The sequence below is a fragment of the Pungitius pungitius genome, chromosome 1 (assembly GCF_949316345.1).
Source record: "Pungitius pungitius chromosome 1, fPunPun2.1, whole genome shotgun sequence".
NCBI classification, from domain to species: Eukaryota; Metazoa; Chordata; class Actinopteri; order Perciformes; family Gasterosteidae; genus Pungitius; species Pungitius pungitius.
In genome coordinates this window covers 14,643,402-14,670,639 of record NC_084900.1, presented here as the reverse complement: position 1 = coordinate 14,670,639, position 27,238 = coordinate 14,643,402, and the positions used below count along the sequence as shown (strand labels likewise).

At 47.3% G+C, this 27,238-nt stretch overlaps 3 protein-coding genes across 3 annotated transcripts in view; 2 read left to right on the top strand and 1 right to left on the bottom strand.

Annotated features, from left to right (window-relative positions):
- The window catches only part of LOC119223170 (sterile alpha motif domain-containing protein 10-like), a 31,121-nt gene extending 29,092 nt beyond the window's left edge, over positions 1-2,029 (bottom strand). Inside the window, exon 1 of the mRNA XM_037480315.2 lies at positions 1,704-2,029. Within this exon, the coding sequence (XP_037336212.1) occupies positions 1,704-1,716 (13 nt within the window). The 5' untranslated portion in view covers positions 1,717-2,029. The remainder of the gene's footprint in view (positions 1-1,703) is intronic.
- Positions 2,030-11,183: 9,154 nt separating this feature from the next.
- On the top strand, positions 11,184-20,930 carry prpf6 (PRP6 pre-mRNA processing factor 6 homolog (S. cerevisiae)). The gene is made up of 21 exons (XM_037479680.2): positions 11,184-11,438; positions 12,244-12,406; positions 12,556-12,674; positions 13,239-13,317; positions 13,627-13,803; positions 14,258-14,371; positions 14,483-14,577; positions 14,674-14,830; positions 15,014-15,176; positions 15,986-16,104; positions 16,194-16,412; positions 17,122-17,244; positions 17,444-17,565; positions 17,659-17,797; positions 17,889-18,008; positions 19,360-19,536; positions 19,617-19,750; positions 19,858-19,949; positions 20,036-20,150; positions 20,266-20,392; positions 20,609-20,930. Exons 1-21 carry the CDS (start codon positions 11,251-11,253, stop codon positions 20,759-20,761), a joined length of 2,895 nt encoding a protein of 964 aa, XP_037335577.1. The 5' UTR covers positions 11,184-11,250; the 3' UTR covers positions 20,762-20,930.
- Positions 20,931-24,457: 3,527 nt separating this feature from the next.
- On the top strand, positions 24,458-26,424 carry aar2 (AAR2 splicing factor). Its single transcript, XM_037480785.2, has 3 exons — positions 24,458-25,457; positions 25,539-25,768; positions 25,880-26,424. The coding sequence occupies exons 1-3, from the start codon at positions 24,689-24,691 to the stop codon at positions 26,045-26,047; spliced, it is 1,167 nt and encodes a 388-aa protein (XP_037336682.2). The 5' UTR covers positions 24,458-24,688; the 3' UTR covers positions 26,048-26,424.
- The last annotated feature ends 814 nt before the right edge of the window (positions 26,425-27,238 follow it).

Sequence of the window (27,238 nt, the reverse complement as noted above, 5' to 3'; positions counted from 1 at the left end):
GGGAATAAATCAAGACAGAAGTAGAGTCATTTTCTCATAGACGTCTATGGGACCAGAGGAGTCGCCCCCTGCAGGTCACTAGAGAGGATGCAGCTTCATTCTTCAGAAGCCAAAACCCATGGTCATTTCATCAAATGATCCGATAGAGAGAGAACATGGACATATTGCCCCGCAACATCTACTCATTTATTTGAACATTTCTCATGAATCATCTAGCTCTTGTAGTTCGTGTTCACCTTTTCACATCAACATGCAATGCGTATTTTCTTCTCGGATGACAGTGTTTCTGTGTACAGGCCTTCATGCACGACCTTCTGTATCTACGCTCACTTCCTCCTCGGGTAGAACCCCCCCCCCCCCCCTTCCCCGCTCCTGGGTGTTGTGGGCTGGAACGACGCCGTGCCAGCGGCGCTTATCTCAGATATGACAGCCAGATGTCCCGGGCGATCTGAAGCTACCATTCGATGAGCTTCCCCCACTCTGAACAGTCATAAACACATGGAGGGGGGGTTGTGGGGGGGGGGGGGGTAATCACGCGGTGAGACTCGCAGGGGGAGATGGACGAGAAGTGTATTTCACCCTGCAAATTACATGAAGATTGGGGGACAAACAACGTCTATCATACCATTTCAAAAACAGATCCCCCCCCCCCCCCCCCCCGGTGTAACTGATAGAGGGGCGGGATGAAGTGTCCACGGGGCTACTTTTATCATCTCATATTTACCTTTTGCATCAATTGCAACTCGCCCACGGACTTACAGACTTTTAAAGTTTAAGTGGGCCGAATAAACCAACGATGCTGAAGTAAACTACGAGTTAACTATAGATGTGCAAGGTGTCAGGCGGCATGTTTGCACATCGGACTGAGTCCTAACAGGGAAGAGCCTCTCGTTAGGCTTCACTTACGTTAGTTTGAGAAAGGGACCATAGCCACAGCAAAATAGAGAAATTGTAAAAGAGCTTTTTATGCACAGAATGATTATGGCTTTCTCTCTCTGAGTCTCTGAAAGTAGGCGTGTTTTTATTTCAGCATCCCCTGCTTTATGCTCCGTTTGACTCCACATGTACCGTCATTTACTAAATGAGCATCATGTTGTGTTGAAGACGACTCGTAACACGAGATTGAGACCATAAACTCATGTTTACAACGTTTACTGAAAAACAAAACCTTTATTTTTACTGTCCATTGGACAAAACCAGCTATTTGAATATGTGATTATCAAATATTCAAATTAACAATTTGCTTAGTTGAAAATAATAATTGTTAGACATTTTCCTTGGATACAGAACATATTTAGCATTAAAGCATTTAAGTTGAAGATGGATTCTGAAGAACATGTTGGTTGTTTGTTTGTTTGTTTGCTGTATAAAAGGCCTCCTCTGTTTATGCCACTTTGTCTCCATTATCAAACAAAACAAAAGTGCCTCACAAAGAGCTCCTGAGCTGAGCTCCATCCAAAGAACACACAGATGAACATTGGACCACTTTCCCGAACCACATCCCTCATCTCATTCTGATGTCCAGGAGGACACGATACACACATAATCCAGAACATGGGGCAGCAGTGAAGACTTTGTTGGTAAGTTTGAGACTCTGACCTCCTGTCACCAGCACATCAGACCACAAATGCATCTGTAAAAACACGCATTGTGCCTCAAAGTGAGCACCTCGTCTGAGTAGTGAAACGAACGCGCGCTCCTACCGTCCACGGCCATGCTCGGTCTCAGCGTGTATCTCTCCGTGGTGTCAGCGGGACTCTGCCATCCCTCCGCCGGCTGGATGCGAGGAATCAAAGGATGCGGGATGGAGAGCGCGCTCCCTACGACGCGCGCATGGAGGCGGCTCTCGCTGTGGTGGAGAGAGGAGACAGGAGACAGGAGAGATCACACTCCCCCTCTCTGGCGGTTCACGGCCATTTGTTGTCCGGGACCAGTCCGGTGGGAAGCGGCTCCGTCTGAATCTCCGCCCCCTTCTACCTCCCTAAACCTCCCCCCACCCCCCCTCTCTCTCTCTGTCTCTCCGTACCTGACCGCCGGGAGACAAAAGGTCATTACGCACCGACACCAGCTGTTACCGGAGAGAGATACCCGCCTCTCTCCCTCTCTCTCTCTCTCTCTCTCTCTCTCTCTCTCTCTCTCTCTCTCTCTCACACACACACAAACAGAACAGACACACACAATCACGCCCCTTTCTTTTTATCATCATAGCAAAGCTACAATAGGAATATTCTACAAACGCAACAAAAACATATATCAGTCAATGATATTTACATAAAAAAATCAATACAGTTACAAGAATTTGCAAAAAAACGGCCATAACATCATTTTAAATGCGCTAAATTCTATATTATCATGACCATCAAACTATTGTCTACAGATGTAGTGGAGCAACGGATTGCCATACACATATGATATCAGATATGAAAGTTTCTCCTTACTTCCTTAGTAAGGAGAAACTTAGTTAGTTAGTTAGTTTCTCCTTACTTATCTTTCAGAAATAATAATAAGTTCACGCCTTAAAAAATATGAAATCAATGTACTAAATGAACATCATGCTGTTTTGAAGAAGACTTGAATCTATAGATTGAGACCACAAACTCATGTTTACAATGTTTACTGAGGGAATAAATCAAGAGAGTCATTTCCTCATAGACTTCTATGGGACCAGAGGAGTCGCCCCCTGCTGGTCACTACACAGAGGTAGAGTAATTTCCTCATAGACTTCTATGGGACCAGAGGAGTCGCCCCCTGCTGGTCACTAGAGAGAATACAGCATCGGTTTCACTCGACAGACCTAGAGGTCGCTTCCTGCTCTGGACGCGGGGGTTAAAGGCAACACTGGTGTGCTTGAAGGTCCCAGGATGACTTTGACATCGTTAGCGCTGTAAGCACCGTTAGCTGATAGCCGCCAAAGAAGCAATAAGGCTCCCACTCTGTCCTGCGCAACCTTTTTTAATTTGGTGTCAAGTGCATCTGGGACAAACCGACCTGAGAAACAGCCACAAAAAGACCCAAACTCATCTGTCCCCATGTCCCCATGTCCCCATGTCCGGTCTGCATTGGAAGCATTTGTGGTGAAATCCATGTGTTTATTTAGCTGTGCGTTTTCCTCCTACTTTCGGCGTCCATCCAAATCTTCCGCGAGATAAAGTTTTACTGTGTTGTATAGTTTGGGGGGAAAGGTGAAGGAGCACAAGGAGCTCTTAAAAAATACGCCTCTCTTTGACGCACAGCCGATGAGATGCTTGCCTTTTCTATCCGACCGTAACACGGAGAGTACTCACCTGGAAAGGTGTAGAAGGGCTCCCTTTATTGTATAGAGGCAGCGATGAAACAAGGCGCCTCTATTCAAACCTCGTGGTTTTATCCGGTGCAGACACAACCCTCGTCTCCTCCAATGAAGCAGAAGTGAGCTCCCGTCCCGCCGTGTCGACATCATGGATCTCTCCTCTCTGTGTTTACTTTCAGTCACACTCTCAACACAGCGCGCTTTGCTTTTAAAGTTCTTCACAGACTTGACCCAAAAGTTTTCCATTTCTTTGCCAAATTGGTTGTGCGATAACAAGTTTTTGTTATGGCAAATAAAAGTGTTGTATTCCACTTGCATAAAGTTTGGGTTTAGGTTTAATTATCTCCTCTCAGGAGGGACGTTTCAGCAGTGGTTGCGTTGAAGCCTTCCAGCATGGTGTATTTTTGTGTGAAGGCCAAAGGAGGAAGTCAGCGTCGCGCTGGTTCCCCCCGACATGCAGCCAAAGGGATTCTTCTTCTGTAGGAGTTTGGATTATTGCAGGAAAACACAACCTCTGTGGCAAACACACGCTGATGACACTTTTGCTAATTAAGTTTTAAAGCGCAAATGCATTGGTCAGAAGTAGAAAGCTGGCGTTAAGCTGTACATGAACGCGGGTAGAATCAGCACTATAGTCCTGGTTCAGGGCCATGAACCACGTTGGTGTGATCTCGTCTCAGTTAGCAGCTTGGTAGCAACGGCCTTTTTTAGGAAACCATTAAAGCTTCAAAATCAGCAAGGGGTATTAAGTGAACAATTGTACATAGAAGAAAACCTTAAAATCTCTGTTAACTTTGTTAATTAAAGACCTTAGTCCAGGCATCGAGGGATTTCCTGATGTTTTGAATTTAACTGTCACGTTGAAGGTCCCTGAACCTTGAAGAGGAGGGAGTCAATTAAACAAAAACCATGATGGTTTTAAGCCAAACTTTAACCTCACTTTTATCTTGGAGTTGTGTCATCAAACCTGTATTATAATCTTTGTAATTCCACACAGTAAATGCGCAACGTGGCTTTCTGTCGGAAACAGTTTGACGTCATCGCTGTTATTCTGCAACTCACCTGGGGGGCGTTACACAGCTGTTTTTAAAATGCTGAGTGGTTCACTTCAATCGTAACACACATCCGGCTGATTGGTTCTGCAAGTGCGTCGGACCGCTCGGCGCTGGGGGCTTGTCTTTTTACGACAGACTTCCAGACGGTACCTCGGGCGGGGCCCTATTCATTCTTTACTCTGGAGGTTCCACTCCGTGTTTGGTTGAAGCCTCCCTCTTTTGCCGGTGATAACAAGAGTCTCCGTGCAGCCAATACGTCATGTGACTAACACACGATGCCATTAAACCTTTATTGCCAGCGTTGTACCCTCACATACGGCCGTTCTCCTCGCGCCAACACACCTGCTTTTGTTCTTGCCGTCAGAGTGCCACACAAACGCACACACCACTCAAACAGCTGTAAAAAAACAAAAACATCTTGATTACAACGTGAAGAAAAGGGTTTCTGTGGAGAGAGAGACAGAGAGAAAGCTCTTCCTCAAGAGACACATAGAGAAGCCATTGATACTGGAGTGTGGCATCAGCTTTGGCAGAGCCGGTGTCATGGTGAATGGCTGCTCCCAGACTGGCACTCAGATTTACCGTAATGGGGCCAAATAGGACGGGGGGAAAAAATGCGGGGATGAAAGAGCAGTTGAGGAAGAGGACCAACCCTGTGAGCATGGAGGATTTCTGCAGAACTTAAGCGATCTCTTCGGCCGGCTCTTAATCGGATGTGAAGGGAAGGCTCTTTCAGGTGGAAGTGAAAAGCAATCTAATGAATTCCCACAGGAAGCTATTTACTGCACCAAGATGAGTGCAGATGATAGTGAGGAATCCACTTTATAGTGTTAAATTGTGGCCCCGGGCTGTTTTCCTAATCCTAAAACCCTGGAGATTTTTCCCCAATTCTGTGTGCGTATTTTGCAAAAAAGCCGGCGGATGTGGAGTTAAAAATAATAAATGCTAAAATGACAGAACCTATTTGAGAGATACATTCCCTTCGCACACTCCCTGATCATCAACACTTTTCTCCTGATTAGCACCCTTTATGTGTGTGTGTGCATATGCGTGTGTGTGTGTGTGTGTGTGTGTGTGTGCATATATATGTGGTGGCAGGAGGAAGGGGAAAAGGAGGCAATTCACATTCCACTCACTCCCTGATGGTGACCTCACTGTTATGCAAATGACCACAGCAAAGCAGACAGTGTCTGAAGCCGAGCTGTGACACACACACACACATACGTGTGGATTCAGGCCCATCTATCTTCCTTAACAAGTGCGTGTTAGTCTAACGATTAAGGAAGAATTAAAACCCGAGCCTCTGGTTGAATGTCATTGGTTCCTTTTGACAGTGATGCCAAAAAAATGCCCGATAGCCCCCTTTTCTGTAAATGTTGCGACGTGTTAGAGGGCTAGCGTGTCCATGTGCCGTAAAAACATGGCGGAAAGTAGCTTGAAAAACTAGCCAGTCGCTAAAAAAGTAAAATCAGAAATTGTAATGCTTCATCTGAGCAATGATGTCACATTGCTTTTACCAGATAACTGACAACTTCATTCAAATTATTTTTTGTAACCAGAGCCACATGACCGCATGGAGGAATTAGCCAGTTAGCCAGTTGTCAGGACGCTAGCTAGTTATCTGATTAATCATTTCCATGCTGCACTAGTTACACAAAATGAGCGAGCCAGTGGACCGTTTATTAACTTTTCCTCTTAGCAACGTTTACCTCCATATTTTTATGATGTAGCACCTTCTGAGGAGTTTTGCAGAGGCTTAAGCTAAACAATTAGCAATCTACGCTATGTTGCTACTGCAGCTCGCCAGATTCTTGAATCACGGTTCATCGTCCCACATGTCTGCGAGATGACATCTTTAATGTGTAGCTGCAGCTCTCCACGCTGACTGTTGTTCACCTTCCAGTCTTTTTTTTCCACTTAACACTGTGACGTAATCATGACCTTAGCCCTGAAAGGGTCTACGTACGTGCAGACTGAGAGAAAGAGACATGAAGACGGGCACGTTCCTTTCCCTCAACGGTACAAATCAAAGAAAATATCTGAACGAACTATTGGAGAAACAACAACAAAAATATAATTTGCTTCCTATCGCGTGGAACACGCATGAACGAACCCGCATGAACTAACACACATGAACTAACACGCACGAACTAACACACATTAACACACTCGCAGTTGATTTTAATTTTGGATCAAGAGGACGAGAAGGAAAAGATGGAACTGACGAGTCGAGTGCACATTTTAGGGTTGGCGGCACTAAACCCGCTGGCACGGGTGTTCAAATATGTGTGAGTTGACCCCGCCGGGAGGTGGTCTTTCATGCCCGCTGGGGGGTCATTTTCCCTCTGTGGTTTGTGTTCACTCGTCTCCCCCGAGTCAATTGTAATTCTCCCTGAGTGCGTTTCTACAGCGATGTAAGAGTGATCTCTTTCAAGATGACGACGCCCCCACCCAAAAGGTGCCGAGGGGGTCACCGCCGGGTTTGATGAGTGGGAAAATCATGTGGATAATATGCTGGGAGCTCATCTGTAACCAGATCTCCATCGACAAACTGTTTCACTTTGAAAAACTGTAAAGTAGTCCAATTTCTCTTAATGATCTTCTGATTGGATACAGTTCAGCACAAGTCTATGAGAAAAGGATTCTAGTTCTCTCCAGATTTATTCCCTCAGTAAACATTATAAACATGAATTTATGGTCTTAATCTCTAGTTTCAAGTCTTCTTCAATGCAGCACTTAAAAACACACAAACTACAGAAATATTTAGCAGTTTTGAAACGCAACCAGTTTTACTGCTTCTCAACACATAAAACATGACCAGAGTACTTTGAGTTGTGAATCTTTTTGACACAAGGGAACAATTCTTAGAAGGCACTGAAATCGTGAAGATATATAAATAAATAAAAACTACACATTGCAGCCGGGCTGACGTCACAAAGACAAGAAGACGGATCCACGGTCAACATTTCATACAGTATAGGTTTTAAAAAAAGAGGTGTCTTTGTGCCAAGTGTCCAGGGATGTTTCTCCAAGCTTCATACTAAGTAATGCCAGGCCACGTGTCTCTTTCACGCCATGAATGTGATCTTCTTGTTTGGGCTGTCTGTACCTGTCCAAACAACCCGAGCACGCGTACCAGTCCCCTCTCCCTCTCAGAAGAGGCAGCAAACGCATCTGATCCACCGGGTTGAAAAAAGACGCGACTCAAACAAACGGGGGGTGCAGTCAATAATCTCATTTATCTGCCGAGCCGTCGGGGAAAACAAATCCGCTCTCGGGGGGGGTTGCGTTAGCTGTCAGACTTTTAATGTGGAAAATAGGTAGAAATGTAACGTGGCAGCAAAGCGAGGTAGGGGGAGCTGCTGGAGAACCCATGGAGTGAGTTCAACTGCTGCTGCCTCGACGTCTTCTCCCTCACGCCCCACGTGACCACGGTTCGGTGGTTTCCTGCACGGCGATCGGCCCGGTGGATCCACCACCCCCCCCCCCCCCGACGCGATTGACCCGCTGGGCCCGCGTATCAGTATTCAAGCCGCCTTGCCCTCCTCTGGACGGAGCCTCGGATCCCGGACTGATTACCGGAGCGTCGTCATTCGGAGCTCAGCTCCAGATCAATGGCATTCATTCCTTTTGGAGCACGTGGTGCCAGAACGACTGGGCCTGGGCCATCCCCCGAAAGGATGGCCCCCGGATGGCAAATTAGCGATGTCCTTTCTCAAGGACACTTGCCTTTGTTTCGCAATCCTGCACCCTCAGTAATAAGAGCCAAATAAACCATTAATCCTCTGGAGACCGCCCTGCCCACCAGACCGGGCTCTGTGCACGTACGACTGCCTTCAAATGAGAGGCGGTGATTGAGTTTAACATGTGTGAAATAGTGAAAAACGATGATGTCCATGTCGTGTTTGGCTGCTTCTTTTTTCCCCGTCCTTGCCCACATCGTATTGTTGAAAATAATGAGCTAAAATTAACTCACAATGCAGCTCGGGGATCATGAGTGATGTGTCTGTGTTTCTTTGTGCGAGCAGGTGTGTGTTTGTCTGAAAGTAGATCCTCACATCTCCACACGTCCTCCCCTGCAGCTCAATCACGCCGTTATTCGCCTGATGTTTTCGGGTAGGGGGGGGTTTAAAGTCGTGGTATCTTTTTTTTCCACCAACTGCCTCTGAACGCATGCATGCAGCTCCACCCACGCAGCACATCTACATTCGTTGTGCCACTGTGGACATCTGCTGCGACAGATAGGACGGAGGGTCCAGTGGTCCTCGCCTCCGTCCTCGTGTGTGCACTGAATAAACAGTTTAAACAGAGTCACGCATCCGTGCAAACCGGCACACATACACACACACACACACACACACACACAGCGATGCATAAAGACTCGGAGGCATGCAGATTACTTTAAACTTACACGGCATCGCACACACAAACTGCCAAGGAGACAATCTGCCTTGTTTGTAGCTCATCGTTTAATTCCGCAATCACTTTTCTTCTCACACATCAGTTCGCCTCCACAAATTGAAGTGTCATTCACAAAATCAGAGATATTATTTTTGTGAATCTCTCTCTTCCAAAAACACAATTCCATCCAAATGAAGTGATTAGTCTTTGTTAAAAGAATAAATAGAAGGCTTAGCAATTAAATCACAGACAAACCGCACTAATGGCTTACTCTTGGGTAGGGAAAATTATGATTTTTTCTGCCTTCAGCATATTAAAAATCTTCAATAAACTGCCGATCAAAAGCCGGTGTCTATTAAGATCACTTGCTTTTATGTTAGGAGTAAAATATATCTGATAGAATTGTGTAATGTCCTTGCAAAACAACTCTCTTCTTCTTCGTCAATGCCATCAATCCCTTTCACTCCTCCGTGTCACAGCTCTGTCTGGGATGCAGTTAAACTACAACTAGATGGGGTTTTTTTTTGGGGGGGGGGGGGGGGGGGGTTCTGTTTCCCAGGAGCCTTTGACCCGAAAAAATATGACATCTCTACTTGGAAGAGAATGAACGTGACTCAATCTTTTGGTTTATATTTCACAACCCGAACAGAAAGCACCATCCCACATGCCACGGCCTCCACAAATGCAGATTTGACCGTGTGTTTGCCTGTGTGTGTTTGTCTGTGTGTGTGTGTTTGCCTGTGTGTGTTTGTCTGTGTGTATTTGTCTGTGTGTGTGTGGTGGATCAGGAAACACTTTTGTTACCGAAACGCAAGCTGTCAGCACTCCTATTTTAGCCATTTGTGTACAGCGTGGTCCTGAATGAACCCCACACTCGTATGAATTAAACAGCGCTCGGACCAGAATGTGAAGGAGTTTCTGCGCGTTAACGCGGGTCAGGATCACTAATGATTTATTTACCACGGATGAGACTGACCTGGATCACTCATCCGTGGGTCAGCGCGATGATCCGCACACAGACGCGTCATCTGTGGTTTGGTTTGCTGCCTCTCCCTTACTGCACAGACCATCTAATGAGAGTTAAAGCTGCACATAAAGCTGGAAGATAATTCAAGTTGAATGAAAACAATCACAGGAAAGTAGGTGCGTGTTTGAGATGCAATCAATGCTTGAGTGGCGCTGCATGGTAAAACTGGTCTTCAGCTGAGGGAGCTGCACGTCTTCTAATGTATCTGATGGCCCATTTCAATCATCACGTTCTTCTCCCAGAAGAGAACTAGTGTCTGCCCTCCAGCCTATGTAAATGAGGAAGTGATGTAAAAGCCTGGGCCGAGGAGCAGTCAGAGGATGGGTGAGGTAAAAAAAAGAGAATCTGACTAATTGATGGCCTCTCTTCCCTCTCAGGGGATGAAAGTGTCCTGTTAGAATGTAATCACCATTGTTACAGTCTGAATGCCTGAACAGAATGAATGTTTTCCAGTCAAAATGCAGAGGGAGTTCTCATTGTAACACATAAACATGTCTGTCAGATTTACTCTATAACCACTTCATGTATGGCTTTAAGCCAATGGCCTGAATTCTACTCGTGTTTTATTGATAGTCTTACTTCGTCAGTTACAACACACTGCTACTGGAGAATAATAATCCCTCTTGAATACAGGAGCCCTGTGAAAGCCCTGACATTAAGAATAATGGGAAGGTTCAGTTGGGCTACATGCAACCTTCAGGGTCTGATTGTTTATTCAAACAAATGCCAGCTGTTTCACGTGTGCTATGATTGGGGTCACAGGTCCATTTATGACACTCTGTCAAGGGAGGAAATGAAACAGTCACAAAGAAGATATTGTTCTCATTAGTATTTTAACATTATAATTATCAGGCCTATTGTATGCACCTTTGATATGTCCCCAAATGCTCTTAAGAACATTGGCTTGTAAGTACAATAAACATAAAATAAATAAGATTAAAAAATATGCCAATAACATAATAAAGATCATCTTTCTGGCAGTACCCTCTAGAAAATCATCATGATGTTAGTTCAGGCAAAGCACTTCAAATTACTCACATGAAAAAGGCTCATTAGGAATACTAATCCATGGCCTACTTCTGATGTGATTGATTGCAATAGTTTAAAAGGCCTTTTATTTGTCGAGCTGTGGCGCCGCCATGTGGCCACCCTAGTAAACCAATATTTTTACAAACATGATAAGTATCCTTTAGAAGTGACATAATAACATATTTGTTCCGTGAGGTGTGTAAAATATGCCGATTGCACAGGCCACATCAACGATTTAGAGCGACATGAACATCCAGAGAGAAGGCGACATAAACAAAGGCCCGCCTGTCCAGCGGGGGGCGCTGTTTCCAACACCGACGAACGCGTGGTGACGTACGTGACGCAAAGTGACGCGCAGTGACGTGTGGGGGTCACCACACGCCGCCAGCGGAAGTGCGACTGTTGTTTATCCGGCAGTTCGGCCTCCTCGTCGTTGGAGAAACGAAAAGATGGCCAGCACGGGGATAAAACAAGGACCTAAACTGGTCTCCAAGTCGTCCGCAGGAGGCGCCGGGGCGGCGGGGGCCGGCGGCGGGCCCCCGATAATCCCCATCGCCTCTCCGCTGATGGGGAAGAAGAAGAAGCCGTTTCTGGGGATGCCAGCTCCGCTGGGCTACGTCCCCGGTCTGGGCAGAGGGTAAGCTAACACGCTTAGCTAGCTTGCGAACAGTAGCCCCACAGATAGCCAGTAAGCTAAGGGAAGCTAGCCCACAAGCTAAGGGAAGCTAGCCCGTAAGCTAAGGGAAGCTAGCCAGTAAGCTAAGGGAAGCTAGCCAGTAAGCTAAGGGATGTCCGATAGATGAAGTTTGTGAGTCGAACTGGTTGTAAAACGACTGTTTTGTCATCTCAGTTGAAGTAAGAAGACATTGCATCGTTTTCTTTACCATTACCGATAATATATTAGCTCTCTGCAATCCGCTCCTTGGATTCATTTATTTATTTTCAATTTCCAAAAATATCAAATGTTTTCCAGGGTTTTTTTGTTTTATTAAGTACAAATTGCTTCTTTCCACTATTTGCATTTATTTTACTTGAAAGGGAAGATTTTCTATTAATATATATTTTGTATATTCTATTCCGAGTTTTATATGTACAGCTCTTTGAGCAATCCGTGTAAATGCCGTGGTGGCATTGACTTGTTATTCTCCTTTTTAATGTCACAATTAACTAAACTAAAAAATAGCAGGCATTTCAATTAGGTAAATTAGTCTTTTTGACACCGTATTTGTTGTGGAAAGTGAACTTGTATTCCTCACATAACATAATGTTTAAAGTATTTTGTAGTTTAAATAGTCAATGATAAAAACGTTGTTCAAAGGTGTGTATAAACCTCTCAAGCATCCTCCATCACCTGCTTATGTGGATAGACAAACATCCCAGTGAATACTTATCCGTTTACCCAGGTTTACGTCAGTCAAATTGAAATGAATTCTCCTCTTTAGTGCCACTGGTTTCACCACCCGGTCTGATATCGGTCCTGCTCGTGATGCCAATGATCCAGTGGACGACCGACATGCTCCGCCAGGGAAGAGGACGGTTGGGGACCAAATGAAAAAGAACCAGGAGGACGAAGAAGAAGATCTGAATGACACAAATTATGATGAGGTGCTTATTGTGTTTTTGGCTTTACTTTGATGTTGATATTCATTTATGGGCTGTTTGCAAGGGGTTCATCCATTAACCAAAAACTAACCCAGTGTTTATTATAATGTGTTCATTCTAATCACATCATTTGGTGTTTTTTTCTCCTCTAGTTTAATGGTTATGCAGGTAGCTTGTTCTCCAGTGGGCCCTACGAGAAAGATGATGAAGAAGCAGATGCTATATACGCAGCACTGGACAAGAGGATGGATGAAAGGCGCAAAGAAAGAAGGTTAATAATAAATTGGTCTATTCCTCACTTGAAGCCTAGTCCATGGTTCTGCGTCTTCAGAGAAACGCAAGGACCCCTTGCGAGCCCCTTGCATGCTTTTTCACTCCTTCTTGCGTGCGTTGACCAATTTTTCTAGACTAGTGTAAAAATCTACGCAAGCCTCGCGCAGCCCGTAAAGCTGTGATTGGTCTAAAACAAAGATTTTTTTTATGAGAGAATGAATCCGTTTCAAGAGATTTTGTCCACAGAAATCTGTAAATATGACCACTTATACAACCCACCATTGGCGGAGTACAAGGTCGCGCGGATATGGGACAAATATGTCTGCAAACAAAAGGGGACACACAAAGACATCGTCTAGGTCGTCTTTGACAAAAAACGTTACTCCACCCGGTGTTCTGGCGGTGAATTGCTCTGCAACACGCGTAAGCCCTTCTGAACCATGAATTGAAACGAGTCAGTCGTCACAAGATGCAGAAGCAGGTTCCAGCCTTGAGTCTCCAGTGTCTGTGTGACATTCAACTTGCATGCGAATGCGGTTTTGAATGTTTGGTTTATTTTCAGGGAGCTGAGAGAAAAGGAGGAAATCGAGAAATACCGTATGGAGCGACCCAAAATCCAGCAACAGTTTTCTGATCTAAAGGTACAATTTTGCATGATTGCATGATTACTTTGCACAATCTTTTTTCCTCTATTGTCCTCTTCCTACACCCGTCTCTCAATATATTATGGACCTATTCATGATACTGCTATAGTTCCACTACATATCTTTGTAACTTCCTGCCATACGTCTCTTGCACAACCAGCCTCTTGTTAAAAAAACACACACACATTGAGGAGATCAACTTAATTTATCCAGCTTTTAGTCCCTAGCATTCATTTAAACTTAGCATTGTTATATCTGTGTTTTAGTTTATTTATATTTTACCCTCCTTTTCCCATCTCTTCACAGAGAAAGTTATCAGAGGTGTCGGAGGAGGAGTGGCTAAGCATCCCTGAGGTGGGAGATGCCAGGAATAAGCGCCAGAGAAATCCCCGCCATGAGAAACTCACCCCCGTCCCCGACAGCTTCTTCTCCAAACACCTGCAGACCGGAGAGAACCACACCAGCGTCGACCCTCTGCAAGGGGTCGGTATCCACGCAAACACGCAAACACACATCTGCATAGTGTAGACATCAACACGGACCGCACGCCGCTGAAGCACGCGGTGCAGTTCCAGCGTGAGCCAGCAGGGGTCACGATACCTCACAGGGTTCTCTCCGTTCAGTCATGTAATCTCTGCACAGCGTGAACATTCTATGGCAGCGAGTTAAATAAATGATGGGACTAAGAAGAAAAACGTTTCTTGCAAGTAAACAAATAAACATTTGTTAACTCAATTTATTGTAGTTTCTCTTTAAATGCTGATCAGTGGAGGCATCGAGCATTCTGGCATCTGCCGTTATTGCTTGGATTCGGTGCACAGTATAGTTCAGTCTTGTTTCGACTCGACATTCTGCTCATAAAAGCGACATCTGATCCTATGTTTCATGAGCCTGCCATTCCCATCATGTCGTAATGTTATTGTCTTCTCTCTGCTAGCTGGGAGGTCTTAGCACGCCGTACCCGGGGAGCATGACGCCGGGGACCGGAGAGCTGGACATGAGGAAGATCGGTCAGGCCAGGAACACACTCATGGATATGAGGCTCAGCCAGGTGAGCCCTCGGCCGTCCTTCACCCTCGTTCTGCGGCTCGTCCTCTCGATGTAGGGACGCTGGATTCATTGTTGTCGCTCATCTTCTGTCTGCCTTTTAATCGACCTGCAGGTGTCTGACTCAGTGAGCGGACAGACTGTGGTGGACCCTAAAGGTTACTTGACGGATCTCAACTCCATGATCCCCACGCATGGTGGGGACATCAGGTAGGGACACACTGCTGACTTTGGGGCTTCACAGGGTGTGTTTTGTGTTGATAAGCAGTGTGTCTGATGGTGCATCTCTTGGTTTCTCACCACCAGTGACATCAAGAAGGCTCGTCTGCTGCTGAAATCTGTGCGGGAAACCAACCCTCACCACCCGCCGGCCTGGATCGCCTCCGCCAGGCTGGAGGAGGTGACCGGCAAACTCCAGGTGGCCAGGAACCTGATCATGAAAGGCACTGAGATGTGTCCTAAGGTAAAGGATTGTGCACCAGGATATTTCCTCTGAATGGATACACATCTGTAGATGTAATGTACTTGCTGTTTGGAGGAGGAAGCAGCTGTTTAGTTTAATGTAGAAATGTTTATCACTTGAAATAACCTTCAACCCCCCCCCCCCCCCCCCCAATGATGCAAGCCTTTTCTCTTGCCCCTCCAGAGTGAGGACGTGTGGCTGGAAGCGGCCCGGCTTCAGCCCGGCGACACGGCCAAGGCCGTGGTCGCCCAGGCCGTCCGCCACCTGCCGCAGTCCGTCCGCATCTACATCAGAGCTGCAGAGCTGGAGACGGACATGAGGGCCAAGAAACGAGTCCTCAGGAAGGGTGGGTCTACAAATGTTTTTTATAAGTGTTTTTAGCCTCCTCAGCCTATGTGAAAGAATACCTAACGATTGCCCCACCAAGGGGAAGACCCTCTTTCCTGCCACACCATCTGATCCATTGCCTCTTAAAAGCCAGCTTGTGATCACATAAGAGATTTAATGAAGCATAACATTCTGCAGCTAGGGAACCATGGTGTCAATGCCCCGACATGTAGAAGAACACACACACACACACACACACACACACACACACACACACACACACACACACACACACAATTTCCCAGCAGCATACCCCGCTGACAGAGATGGATGCAGAGCTTCCTCTGTGGAAGAGCTCTCTCCGCCTCTACATGTTCGGGGGCCTCATGCTCTGCTTCTGTTACACTTCCCACTCTAAACGCTTTTGAGCTGCTGTTGCAGGAAATGCTGTTTGGTGTTGAGTTTCTAATGGCAAAGTCCATTTTCCTGTATTTTTAAGCCCTGTGCATTTAACCATGTCTGTCTGTCTAAAAACACATTGACCTGCCACAAACTAAATTTCCATAGTTTTGCTGATGAATTGGAGAATGCATTTAGAACGTGTCTGTTTTCAATAACACGCATGAATTGTTTTTTATTCCGTACATCTTTAGATAATATAAGGTGATGTGGGAATGGCAGTAAGAATATTGACACATATCCGTTTTCTCATTATTTAAAATTGGGTCATGCGGTTTGTGTTAGAGTAGGTTTCCCAGATTAAAAGCTTAAGGGGCCACCTGGAAAGTGTCAGTGGGGTGTGACCCGTGTAATGTGACCCCCTTCTAGCCCTGGAGAATGTGTCCAAGTCGGTTCGGCTGTGGAAGACGGCCGTGGAGCTGGAGGAGCCGGAGGACGCCAGGATCATGCTCAGCAGAGCGGTGGAGTGCTGCCCTACGAGCGTCGAGGTGCGTCAGGCTGTTTAACGTCATTTTTCAAATCCACCGATGCGCCGCTGCAGCTTCGTTTGAATCCGATCTGTCTCCGCTCTCTGCAGCTGTGGCTGGCGCTCGCCCGGCTGGAGACGTACGAGAACGCCCGGCGCGTCCTCAACAAAGCCCGAGAGAACATCCCCACCGATCGCCACATCTGGATCACTGCCGCCAAGCTGGAGGAGGCCAACCTCAACACTCAGATGGTGGACAAGATCATCGACAGGGCCATCACTTCTTTACGCGCCAACGGCGTGGAGATCAACCGAGAGCAGTGGATACAGGTGGGCCTCAACTGAAGGTGCACCCAGACTTTGTGGGGTTGACGCCTCGTAAAGACGGGACCGAAGCACACTGCACCACTTGCAAATCACAAACACTCCTCAGTTTGATCTGAAAGATTTCTTTTTAAGTTTGAGTGAATACTGTAGTTGAAATCAAGATCAACTGTTGATGTCTTCATCTAAATAACGCACCCTCTTATCTGGAGGAACGGTTTTCCCCTTTAACCGTGTTGCAGAATGCGTCACGTTTCATAACGAGCCAACATATTTTGGCAAACGCTTCCATCAGCTATTTCTTTGTGCAACAGAACACAAGCCAACGCCGCGCCTGACGCTCAGTTTTTTTTGCGCAGTTCAATGTTGTTTTGCAATCACGGGCCTCTCCTACAAACCCCCCTGTACCGTTTCCTCTCCTGGTGGTACGTGGTTTTATGTAGTAGGTTCATCAAGGCGTACACTCACCGCAGCAACAGAAGTGCTTTAAAATGTCTCCTTTTGTACAAGCATCACCTGTGCAGAGAAGCCTGATCATCTACACAAACTAAGTCATCTACCTTCAGGTAGTTTCTGGTCTCAGTGGTTCTACACATGTCGTATTTATCCCCACTGTTCTGGGGTCAGTAGGTCATGCCCCGTTGACTCCTTCTTTCCCCCTGTGTACGACCCACATGGTTTGTTCCTCCTAAAGGTTTGGTTCTCGTCTTTGCAGGACGCAGAGGAGTGTGACAAAGCGGGCAGCGTGGCGACCTGCCAGGCCGTGATCCGAGCCGTGATCGGCATCGGCATCGAGGAGGAGGACTGCAAACACACGTGGATGGAGGATTCAGATAGCGTGAGTCACGGTTTGTTTCCACTAAGACCCTGAAACCCAAAGGGGTCCCCTTACAGTCTCACTGAAGGTCTTCTGTTGCATCAACGTGCACCTACCCTCTTGTCCTGGGACGACCTACTCTGAAAGAGGAGCTAAATCATCCCTCAGTTCATCAGTAACGATGGCGGCTCTTCTGAGCACTTGTCCTCTGTGTTTCCAGTGCGTGTCACACGGAGCGCTGGAGTGTGCCCGGGCCATCTATGCTCACGCTCTGCAGGTGTTCCCCAGTAAAAAAAGCGTCTGGCTCAGAGCCGCCTACTTTGAGAAGAACCACGGCACCAGGTGAGCTGCGGCCGTCAGGGTTTGTTCTACGGCCCCCGGCTGGAAACCTTCTGCTTGTCTTCTAACCGTCTCACGTGCTGCTCCGTCTCCCAGGGAGTCGTTGGAGGCCCTCCTCCAGAGGGCCGTGGCTCACTGTCCCAAAGCCGAGGTCCTGTGGCTGATGGGGGCCAAGTCCAAGTGGCTGGCCGAGGACGTGCCCGCCGCCAGAAGCATCCTGGCTCTCGCCTTCCAGGTGAGCACGTGATTCAGACTTTTGATTGTTCACGTACCGGCTTCTGTTTTCCTGCCTTCTCACTCTCTTCTTTTTGCCTCCCCCCCCGTAGGCCAACCCAAACAGTGAGGAGATCTGGCTGGCTGCTGTCAAGCTGGAGTCTGAGAACAACGAGTACGAACGAGCCCGTCGCCTGCTGGCGAAGGCCCGCAGCAGCGCCCCGACAGCCAGGGTGAGTGTGGCACCCGAAACACATTCAGAACCAGTACAACGAGGAGGTTTTTAGAAGAATCCATGGTGAGAGAGTTGGGATTGATTGTTGTAGTTGAGTTTGGGGTTTGGCATTTAGTGTTAATATCAACCCTCTTATTACTTCTAATCAATTTGACCCCATTCAATGTTTAACGTCTTTTAATAGATACCTAACATTACTTGTTTTGCTTCAAATTTTATTACTTTTCCTAATTTAACGGAGACAACTGGGTAAACGGTAAAATGAACATGATATGTTTTGAATCTCCTGTACACATGTTGACACAATCTGCACCTGCAAACACAAGCACTTTCCCCTGCAGTATATTATAAAATAATCTTTGGATTTGGTGGGGGGGGTGGAGGTGGAGCTGGAGCTGGGACTGCTGCACGAGGGGCTACTGTGAGACTGACCAGCACTGGAAATATTATTATAATTATAAGAATTATATAAAATGGTATGTCAATCAGTGACTTTTTATTCTGCATATTTCTCCATAGTCGCTTAGCGGGTATTTCCGGATGTTTAAGGGGGGGGGGGGGTCGTCTTTATTTTTAATTGAATTCGCTATTTATGTCGTCAACAAACTAGCACAAAGTTCCTAATACATAAACCTGGGGAAAGAATGTAATTATAATCATTTTCTGGGTAAAATGGTAAAAGATGTTAGTAAATTTGAAGGTAACAGGAGGGTTAAGGAAACATTATCTAACAAGGGTCCAGGCTATTGTCCTAAACATACAATATATAATATATTAACATATACTTATTTAATAATCATTTCTAGCGATAAATCTATATGTCCAGGTAGGTGAGTTACAATTTGAAAGGAGAAGCAGGAGGCCGTAGACAGATGTAGGGAGGGTCAATAGATCTGGAAAGTCAGGAGTCGTTGTGACACTGAGAATTGCAGAAAGAGGAGGACAGGTGTAGAGACACCAGCCAGGGGGGGAAACGTAACTTCAGGCGTGCCCCCCCCGTTATAATGGTCGAGGAAAGACTGCAGTAGCTGCGACCCGCGTTGTCGAGCGATCTCTGAAGTGTTTGTCAGTCAGGAGCCGGGCTCTCAGGTCGGGGCCTGTCTGGGGACCTGGCTGCGCTCCCGCTTGTCATCGCCGTTGCACCAGCTGACAGACGTGACTCAGACCCGATGGTTCCGTGAGATAAGAACGCCGCTCGGGTGGGTTTTGAAGCGGCGATCAGAGCGCTGGAGGTCTGTCATTCAGACGTGTGAATGCCGGTCCGGTATTTGCGTTGCGTAATCGTGTTTTTGGATGCAGGCGGATTTAAAAGGCGGGAGTTCATAGCTCCTGTCTTCTTACTTCTCCAGGTGTTCATGAAGTCTGTGAAGTTGGAGTGGGTGTTGGGGAACATAGAAGCTGCCCAGGAGCTGTGCACCGAGGCTCTGAAGCACTACGAGGACTTTCCCAAACTCTGGATGATGAGAGGCCAGATAGAAGAGCAGTGTGAGAGCATGGACAAGGCCCGGGAGGCCTACAACCAAGGGGTGAGCCTCGGTCTTCACGGGGGACTCTGCAGTGCATCATTCCAGGGGTCTGATGAAAGTGTCTCTTCTCGTTGCCGCAGCTGAAGAAGTGTCCGCACTCCAGCGGCCTGTGGTTGCTGCTGTCCCGTCTGGAGGAGCGGGTGGGACAGCTGACCCGGGCCAGAGCCATCCTGGAGAAGGCTCGACTCAAGAACCCCCAGAGCCCCGATCTGTGGTGAGAGGACGTGCCTTCGCTAAGCCCCGCCCCCTTCCTGTCAAAGTTCCTCATCGAGTTTTAAAGAGGACGTAATTAATTGAGTGTGAAATGATCCCGTCCGCCAGGTTGGAGTCGGTCCGGCTGGAGTTCCGTGCGGGTCTGAAGAACATCTCCAACACGCTGATGGCCAAAGCCCTGCAGGAGTGCCCCAATTCAGGTGAGCGCTTAAAACGGGATCGTCTTCCACAACGACCCCCTACAGGTGTCCATGATCTGAAGAGTCTCCTCCCTCCTTCCTACAAGGCATCCTGTGGGCGGAGGCGGTGTTTTTGGAGGCCCGGCCCCAGAGGAAGACCAAGAGTGTGGACGCTCTGAAGAAGTGTGAACACGACCCCCACGTCCTGCTCGCCGTGGCCAAGTACGCCGCCATCTTTGTCTGTGTACTGCTTTCTCAGGGATGACCTCTGCCAGTACTGCTGATGTTGCTATTTATTCCTCTTCTGTGCTTCGTGCCGTGTCTTTTCCACATGCAGGTTGTTCTGGAGCGAGCGTAAGATCACCAAAGCCAGAGAGTGGTTCCTCCGGACGGTGAAGATCGAGCCGGACCTCGGAGACGCATGGGCGCTCTTCTACAAGTTTGAGCAGCAGCATGGCACAGAGGTAAGAAGCTGTGACGCAACGAGACAGATGGAACAATCCGGGCCTCGTTAACAGCTGCAACACATCACCAAACGATTTAAACCGCTCTGAAGTCAGGAAACCATCAGAAATTCTACATGATCCAGCGCGTGTGTTGCGTGTAGCTCAGGGAAGCTCTGACCTCGTCTGTGTTTGCTCTTTGCCCCTTTTTTTACATTTATTTTTTTGCCCCACCAGGAGCAGCAGGAGGAGGTGCGAAAGCGCTGCGAGAACGCGGAGCCTCGTCACGGCGAGCTGTGGTGCGCCGAGTCCAAACACGTCCTGAACTGGCAGAAGAAGACGGGGGAGATATTAGCGGGGGTAGCAGGCAAGATCAAGAACACCTTCTAAAGATCGAGGGGGGGGGGGGGGGGGCAGTTTGGACTGAAAACACCCAGAGGACCTGGAGCTGTGAGACAAAGTGCTCACATGTGCCCTTCATCCGTCTCCAGGTCTGTTGTTTCACTGAAGAGCATCAGTCTGTACGGTCAGCAGTGAGGCTTCAGTGTCAGAGTGAAAACAAGGTTTAATGTGAGCGAGTGTCTGTCAGGTGGACTGGGACAAAACCAGGACATGAGTCAGCGTTTTTTTCACTTGTTTCCTTCCTTAATATTCAAAAAGGTCTGTGATAAACACAAGCTGCAGAGGTTGTAACATGGTGTCTGAACTCACAGCCTCGTCTACGCTGACTGGTGATGTCATTCCTGAAGATTATCTGGAAGCACAAAATGTCTAAAATATCCCAATTCCTCAGTCTGGCGATAACTTCCTTGGCCTCGATGATCCCTGCAGCTGTTTCCTTTGAGGATGAGCTTCCGGTGACTCTTGTTTCATGGAGTCCACTCAGGCAATGAGAAGGTTTCTTGATCCCCTCGTCGGCTGATTCATGAAGCTCTCAATCAAACCTGGGCGACTTCTTCTAGAGGCAAAATGTTGATTTATGGGCCAAATGATTGCAACATTTTGGAGGGGGAGGACTGATGTTTATATCAGCCAGAGTCCCTCGCTGCCCGTGAAGGGGACTCTGTATGTGGGGCCTCTTTCTCTTGTCAATCACAGTGATGAAGCGAATGAAATCAAAGCAATGATTCACATCCACGTTTACATGTGTGCCCGGTCGTACGTTGCTATGACAACGCTGGGGTTCAATCTTCCTCGGGCGTGAAGCCCCACGTGCTGAGCATCTGGGGAACTCTCGCTTACTGACATCTGTCTAATAAAGGGTTTCAAAGTTATCAGTTTTAAATTCGAATGATGGCCCTGATTTGTTTTCACTCTGACACTCATTTTTCTGGTGATTCTTGTCAACATTTTTAATTTTGTCTTTTGTGAATTTTGTGATAGGAGTAAAATAAACAAAATCCACCTTTCACAGTTGAACTCCTGAGACGATCAGCTGTTTATTTCCAATGCTTTTGTTTGTTAGAAACATGATTTTAGGTTTGTTTTCAGAAGTTGTACATAAACTCCTCGTCGGGGACTTTCTCATGTCGTAATGATCAGCCTTTTCTATGTAGCTCAATAGCAATGTGTCGAATTACTTTTAATGGCTCCAATAAACAAGGAAGGTCTGTGGCACAATTTTCTGTTTCTCCCAAACAAGTCTTTTAATAAAAAAGTGTTAAAGTCTTGAGTGTCAGATGTGCACATTTCTATCCTGTGATGCTCCCGGGCTGTAGATGCTTTACATGAAGGGCTGAGGGGAAGAGTCCGGGTCATTGCCTTATGTTACGTTTAATCCAAGCGCCTACCAAATGTACCCAAACGGATAAACACAACTGTACCATATGACCCTCCCTCCCTCCTGGCAACGGGTCTGTCTGCGCGGCGAAACCGAAAGGAAAGGGCGAGTGATTGATTGGTGCAAACTTTCCTTCCGCTCGGATTTTGGTGAAACCCAAAACGCGGCGTCCACCGATCCATGACAGGGACGCGTACCGGAGCAGCGGCTGGTTTTACTCAGGACTTTGGTGATGCTGGAGCCCGCCGAGCACCTCGTCGCGTGCACCAATCCGCCCGGGGAAGAGTGGGGAAAAAACGAGCTTTGGATCCCTCTGCCACTGACAGAGATGGCTCTGCTCTTCTGAAACATCCTGCCGCATTTCGTGCTAAATGGTGAGCGCGTATTTACGCAGCGCTGCGCTTTGGTTTGGGTTCGGAGACGCCGTGTTAGAATGCCCTCGTTCCCCCGGTGGTTGTCTGCACGGTGAGCTGGAGCTGCTCTCTCTCGTTTCTAGTGTCTGACCGGAACGCTGCTCCGTCGTGTCCTGGCGGTTCTCCTGTTGGCCGACGCGTGCGCTAAACGTCGATGTAACTACAAAGAAATCCTGGGCTCCTACAGACAGGTCATCTTCGTGGAGCTGCAGAACCTGGTAGGAGGCCTTCGCTCATGTGTGCGTTTAAAAAGAGACTTTATTTAGATTATTCGCTCCTTTTAATTCAGTGCTGATGTTTTCTTTTTCTAGACAGTAGTAGACTTTTTTTTAAATTACTTTTTTAATCTGTATTATACTATGAGTTTATTAATCAGTTTCAGTGGTGAGTGCAACACTACCTCAAGAAGCTGTTTCATTGTGTTCCTTCATCTGTAAAGCTGATATTTTTAATCATCCACGTTTTGTTCCCTCTTTGTTTATTACAGAATTTGACTGGCTCTTTCAACACCTCCAAAGTGAGAGAGGCTTGTCCCTCTGGAAAGGTAAATGTCCTCGTGTGCACTTTCAGCACCATGGACAGGGGGATATGAGATGATCCTCCTTTGGTCCCTCAGGGGCCAATTCACAGGAATTCAGCATCAGGCAGAAAAGTGCACACAGCAAAACAAAAAAGTAGAAAAACAAGAATTCACATTAACTCGAGTAAATATTATACATAAAGTTATCCTACATGCGCGGAGAGAGTGTGAGAGAATGAAAGAGAGTGACCTGTCCTGACCCTTTTTAATGCGGTGCATTTGTGTTACATTACGTGTTGTCAGTCCTGTTCAGGTTGTAGGTATAAACACCCAGGTCCTACATCTCACTGTCCCTGATTTGCTTTCATAATCTACTCTTGTGTCTGCCTTACATAAAGTGGTTTTGATTCCGTTGTCTTCGGCTGCAGGCCCGTCGCATCCTAGTCTCCATCTACGGAATGACGCAGCAGATGAAGTGTCAGCGGAGCGGCAAGAAGACGTCGGCCCTGGAGAAGCCGCTGGCCAGCATGGAGCAGCTCATCGCCCAAAACTGCAGCCCGGACTATCTGGTGAGGAGAAGGGAGGGTCGATAGCTGGACTCTTTCATTTGTGTTTACCCGTCGCTGTAAACAGACACAAGGATTAAGTACACTGCATTTTTCTCTTTCAGGGGAAGAAAGTCTCTTGTTCAGCCGTCCAGAAAACACAAGGAAAGAGGAGGAGGAGGATCCGGCTAATCAGAGTTATGGAGGCCTTGATCACGTGTTGGCAGAAACTTCAGAGCGTCTTTATGCTCTCAAAGTAGAAAATGTTTTCCTGCCTCATGTTCGCGTTCTTCACTTTCAAATCAATTCCCACGGCCGGTGACTGATCATGGATGTTTACTGTGGTCAAGTTCTCTGCGTTTTGTGTTAAATCTTTAGCAGACTTTGCATTTCAACCTTGCGCCTCGTTTTATGGAATAGTTAACCACAGATAAGCTAAAGGTATCCTCAAGGCATTGAAACACTATGCACGTTTATCAAAGTCTCTTGTTTTAACAATTGTTTTTTGTCTGTAAAATGTATGTAGGTCATCATACGCATGTGTTTCTGTCTTCAATATTTTGAAGCATATGCAATACAATAAACTTTTTTTCAAATGTCTGATTGCTACTTATGCGGCCCAGTGACAGTTATATTGCTAATGTTAAGGTTGTTGTTATTATAAAATATTATTCGAGAAGTAATGATAAAATAATTTGAATGTAATTAAACATTATTCAATTATTTTCACTAATATAGTATAAGTGGTATAGATTCTCTTTATATAGTTCTTTTATATAGCGGCTTTTATCGCTGTGGAAGCGGAACTACTGATAACTGATGCGAAACTGTTTCCGCCCGGAGCCTCAGAGACGTTGCACAGCGCGGGCCAAACGACTTCCGTCAACAACCAACCAGCGTTACACAAGGCAAACCAATGCAAAACACGCCGCAATTCCAACACATTTCACCCGGATTTCTTTGTTTAAAATGCTTTAGTTCCGTTTAGTTCCCGTTCTACACAAGTTTAAAAGCAGCGTCGGTCCGCGTTAACAGCCGTTCGTCTCCGGATCAGGAGACATGGCCGCCGGCAGCGGCAGCGTCGACATGGACCCGGATGTGGCCCGGAGGCTGTTCGAGGAGGGGGCCACCCTGGTGCTGCTGGGGGTCCCTCAGGGCACGGAGCTGGGCATCGACTGCAAGAGCTGGCAGGTCGGTCCGCGCTTCAAGGGCGTGAAGATGATCCCGCCGGGCCTCCACTTCCTCCACTACTGCTCCGTCAACTCCACCAGCTGCGGCGGGGAGGTGGGCCCCAAGACGGGCCTCTTCCTCAGCCTCAAGCCCAGAGACGTGCTGCTGGCCAACTGGGACCCCAAAGAAGAGGACTTGGACTTCTCCGCCTCGCGCAACGAGGCAGAGGTGAGCCGTGTGAGGGCCAACCTGCGAGACCTGGACCCTCACCTGGGTCCCTACCCGTACGAGGTGATGAGGAAGTGGGTGTCCCTCACCGACCGGCTGAGCGAGGAGGTGGCGAGCGGCCTGCAGCCCCTCTCGGGTCGGGTGTGCGCCTTCAGCGACGTCGTCCCCGAGCTGCAGCTCCGGCACACCAAGGACCGGGCGGAGCAGCCCAGGAACGACTCGGCGTGCCAGAGCATGAGGGAGGGACTGGACCGGCTCCCCAGGATGAAGCCCAGGGAGGGGACGGAGATGCGCTTCTCTGTCATCCCCGAGAAGAAGTACCCGCCTGGGGCGACGCCGGCCGAGGTCACCCAGTGCAGCCTGGACCAGAGCTACGCCCTGGAGACGGTGCTGCAGAGGCACCACCAGCTGCAGCCGCTCAACCTGCTGGGTAGGTGCCGGGTGCCGCCACCAGCTCGCCGCTCTGTCCCAGGTGCAAAACTTGCTAACGTCGTCTCTCCTCTCGTTTCAGGCGAGCTGCAGTTCGCCTTTGTGTGCTTCCTGATCGGAAACGTCTACGAGTGCTTCGAGCACTGGAAGAGCCTGCTGGCCCTGCTGTGCCGCTCGGAGGGGGCCATGAGGAAGCACAAGGAGCTCTACCTGGGGCTCATCGGCGTGCTCTACCACCAGCTGGGCGAAATACCCCCCGACTTCTTCGTCGACATCGTGTCTCAGAGCAACTTCCTCACTTCCACGCTGCAGGTGGGAGAGATTATAATAATTGTTGTTGATTGTGATTTAAAAATCCTGTCCTGATTTGACTTATTATTATTATTATTATTTATATATAGAACTATTGATTTCTCCTCCCAGGACTTCTTCCAGTCCGCGGGGTCTTCCGGTGTCGACGGGACTCTTCGCAAGAGGGCGGAGAAGTTCAAAGCTCACCTGACCAAGAAGTTCCGTTGGGACTTTGAGGCGGATCTGGACGAGTGCGACCCGGTGGTGGTGGAGCTGCCCGAGGGCGTCTCAGTGGACTGAGACCAGGAGTGTGCGGAGGGGGGGGGAGGAGGAGGAGGAGGAGGTGCAGGTGCAGGAGGGGGGCAGGGGGGGGTTCTGCGTTTGGATACCGGAGTCGTAACGGACCGCAGGGACTCTGGAGGTGAAGCTCGGTGGAGAAACAGGAGGGTGAAGGAGTGAAACTCTTCACTCCCTCCTCTGTCAGGGGCGCCCTCTTGTGGCAAGATCCTGTAGGCTGACTCACTCTTTCCCAAACCCCCCCCCCCCCCCCCCCCAGTATGTTTCTTTTTATAAACTTGTCTATGAACTGCTTATAGACGCAGATACCTTACATTTTCATCAGTGATTCTGGATGTTCTTGCTTGGGTTATTAAACAATAAATAAGGCTTTTTGGTAATGTGTGTTGTCCTGGTTTGTGATGGAAATCAGGAAACGTTTATTGCCATAATATGTCAGATATACATGGAAATTGTCATGGCGGTTGGTGCATGACGGAAGACAGTTCAATAATGACGACATAGTGCCGCAATAAGATAAAAATAAAATGAAAGTATAATAAAATATATGCTATGGCTTAGTACGCTAAAGCTATGGCTTAGTAAGTTAGAGGAGATAAGATAAGAAATAGTTTCAAACCTCAAGAAGAGATCACAGATGTTTCATTTGTTTTACCGCTTTCAATATTTTTATTAGAAACAAAATACAAAAATAAAGCACACAGAACTGATCTGGTTTGCTGATCTGATGTTGAAATGAGCAGCAAAAGACCAAGGCATTGCATACAATGCAACAGGTCCAAAGGGTTGTAGTTTCCCTCTCCTCGTCCACTAGATGGTGCTTGTGATCTTTTTGTTTGTACCCAAGACCGTCATTGATATTTTGGGTATGTTTTCAAATGAGTAAGAAAGAAAGAATGTATTTTTATGGATTAGTAGTTTAAAAGATGTAATGCTGGTTTCTTTCATCAATATCGATTAATGATGAAAAAAAACTTCCCCTTCAAAGAATAAAGTTTTTCAATTACCGTATTTTCGCGACTATACGGCGCACTGAATTACAAGGCGCACCTTCAATAAATCGCCAATTTTAGAACTATTTTCATATATAGAGCGCACCGGATCACAAGGCGCATAGAAGTAACTGCAGTAAAACGTTTGACTGGGACTGCGTTATGCATCCACTAGATCGGGCTGTGCTAAATCAAACGTTAT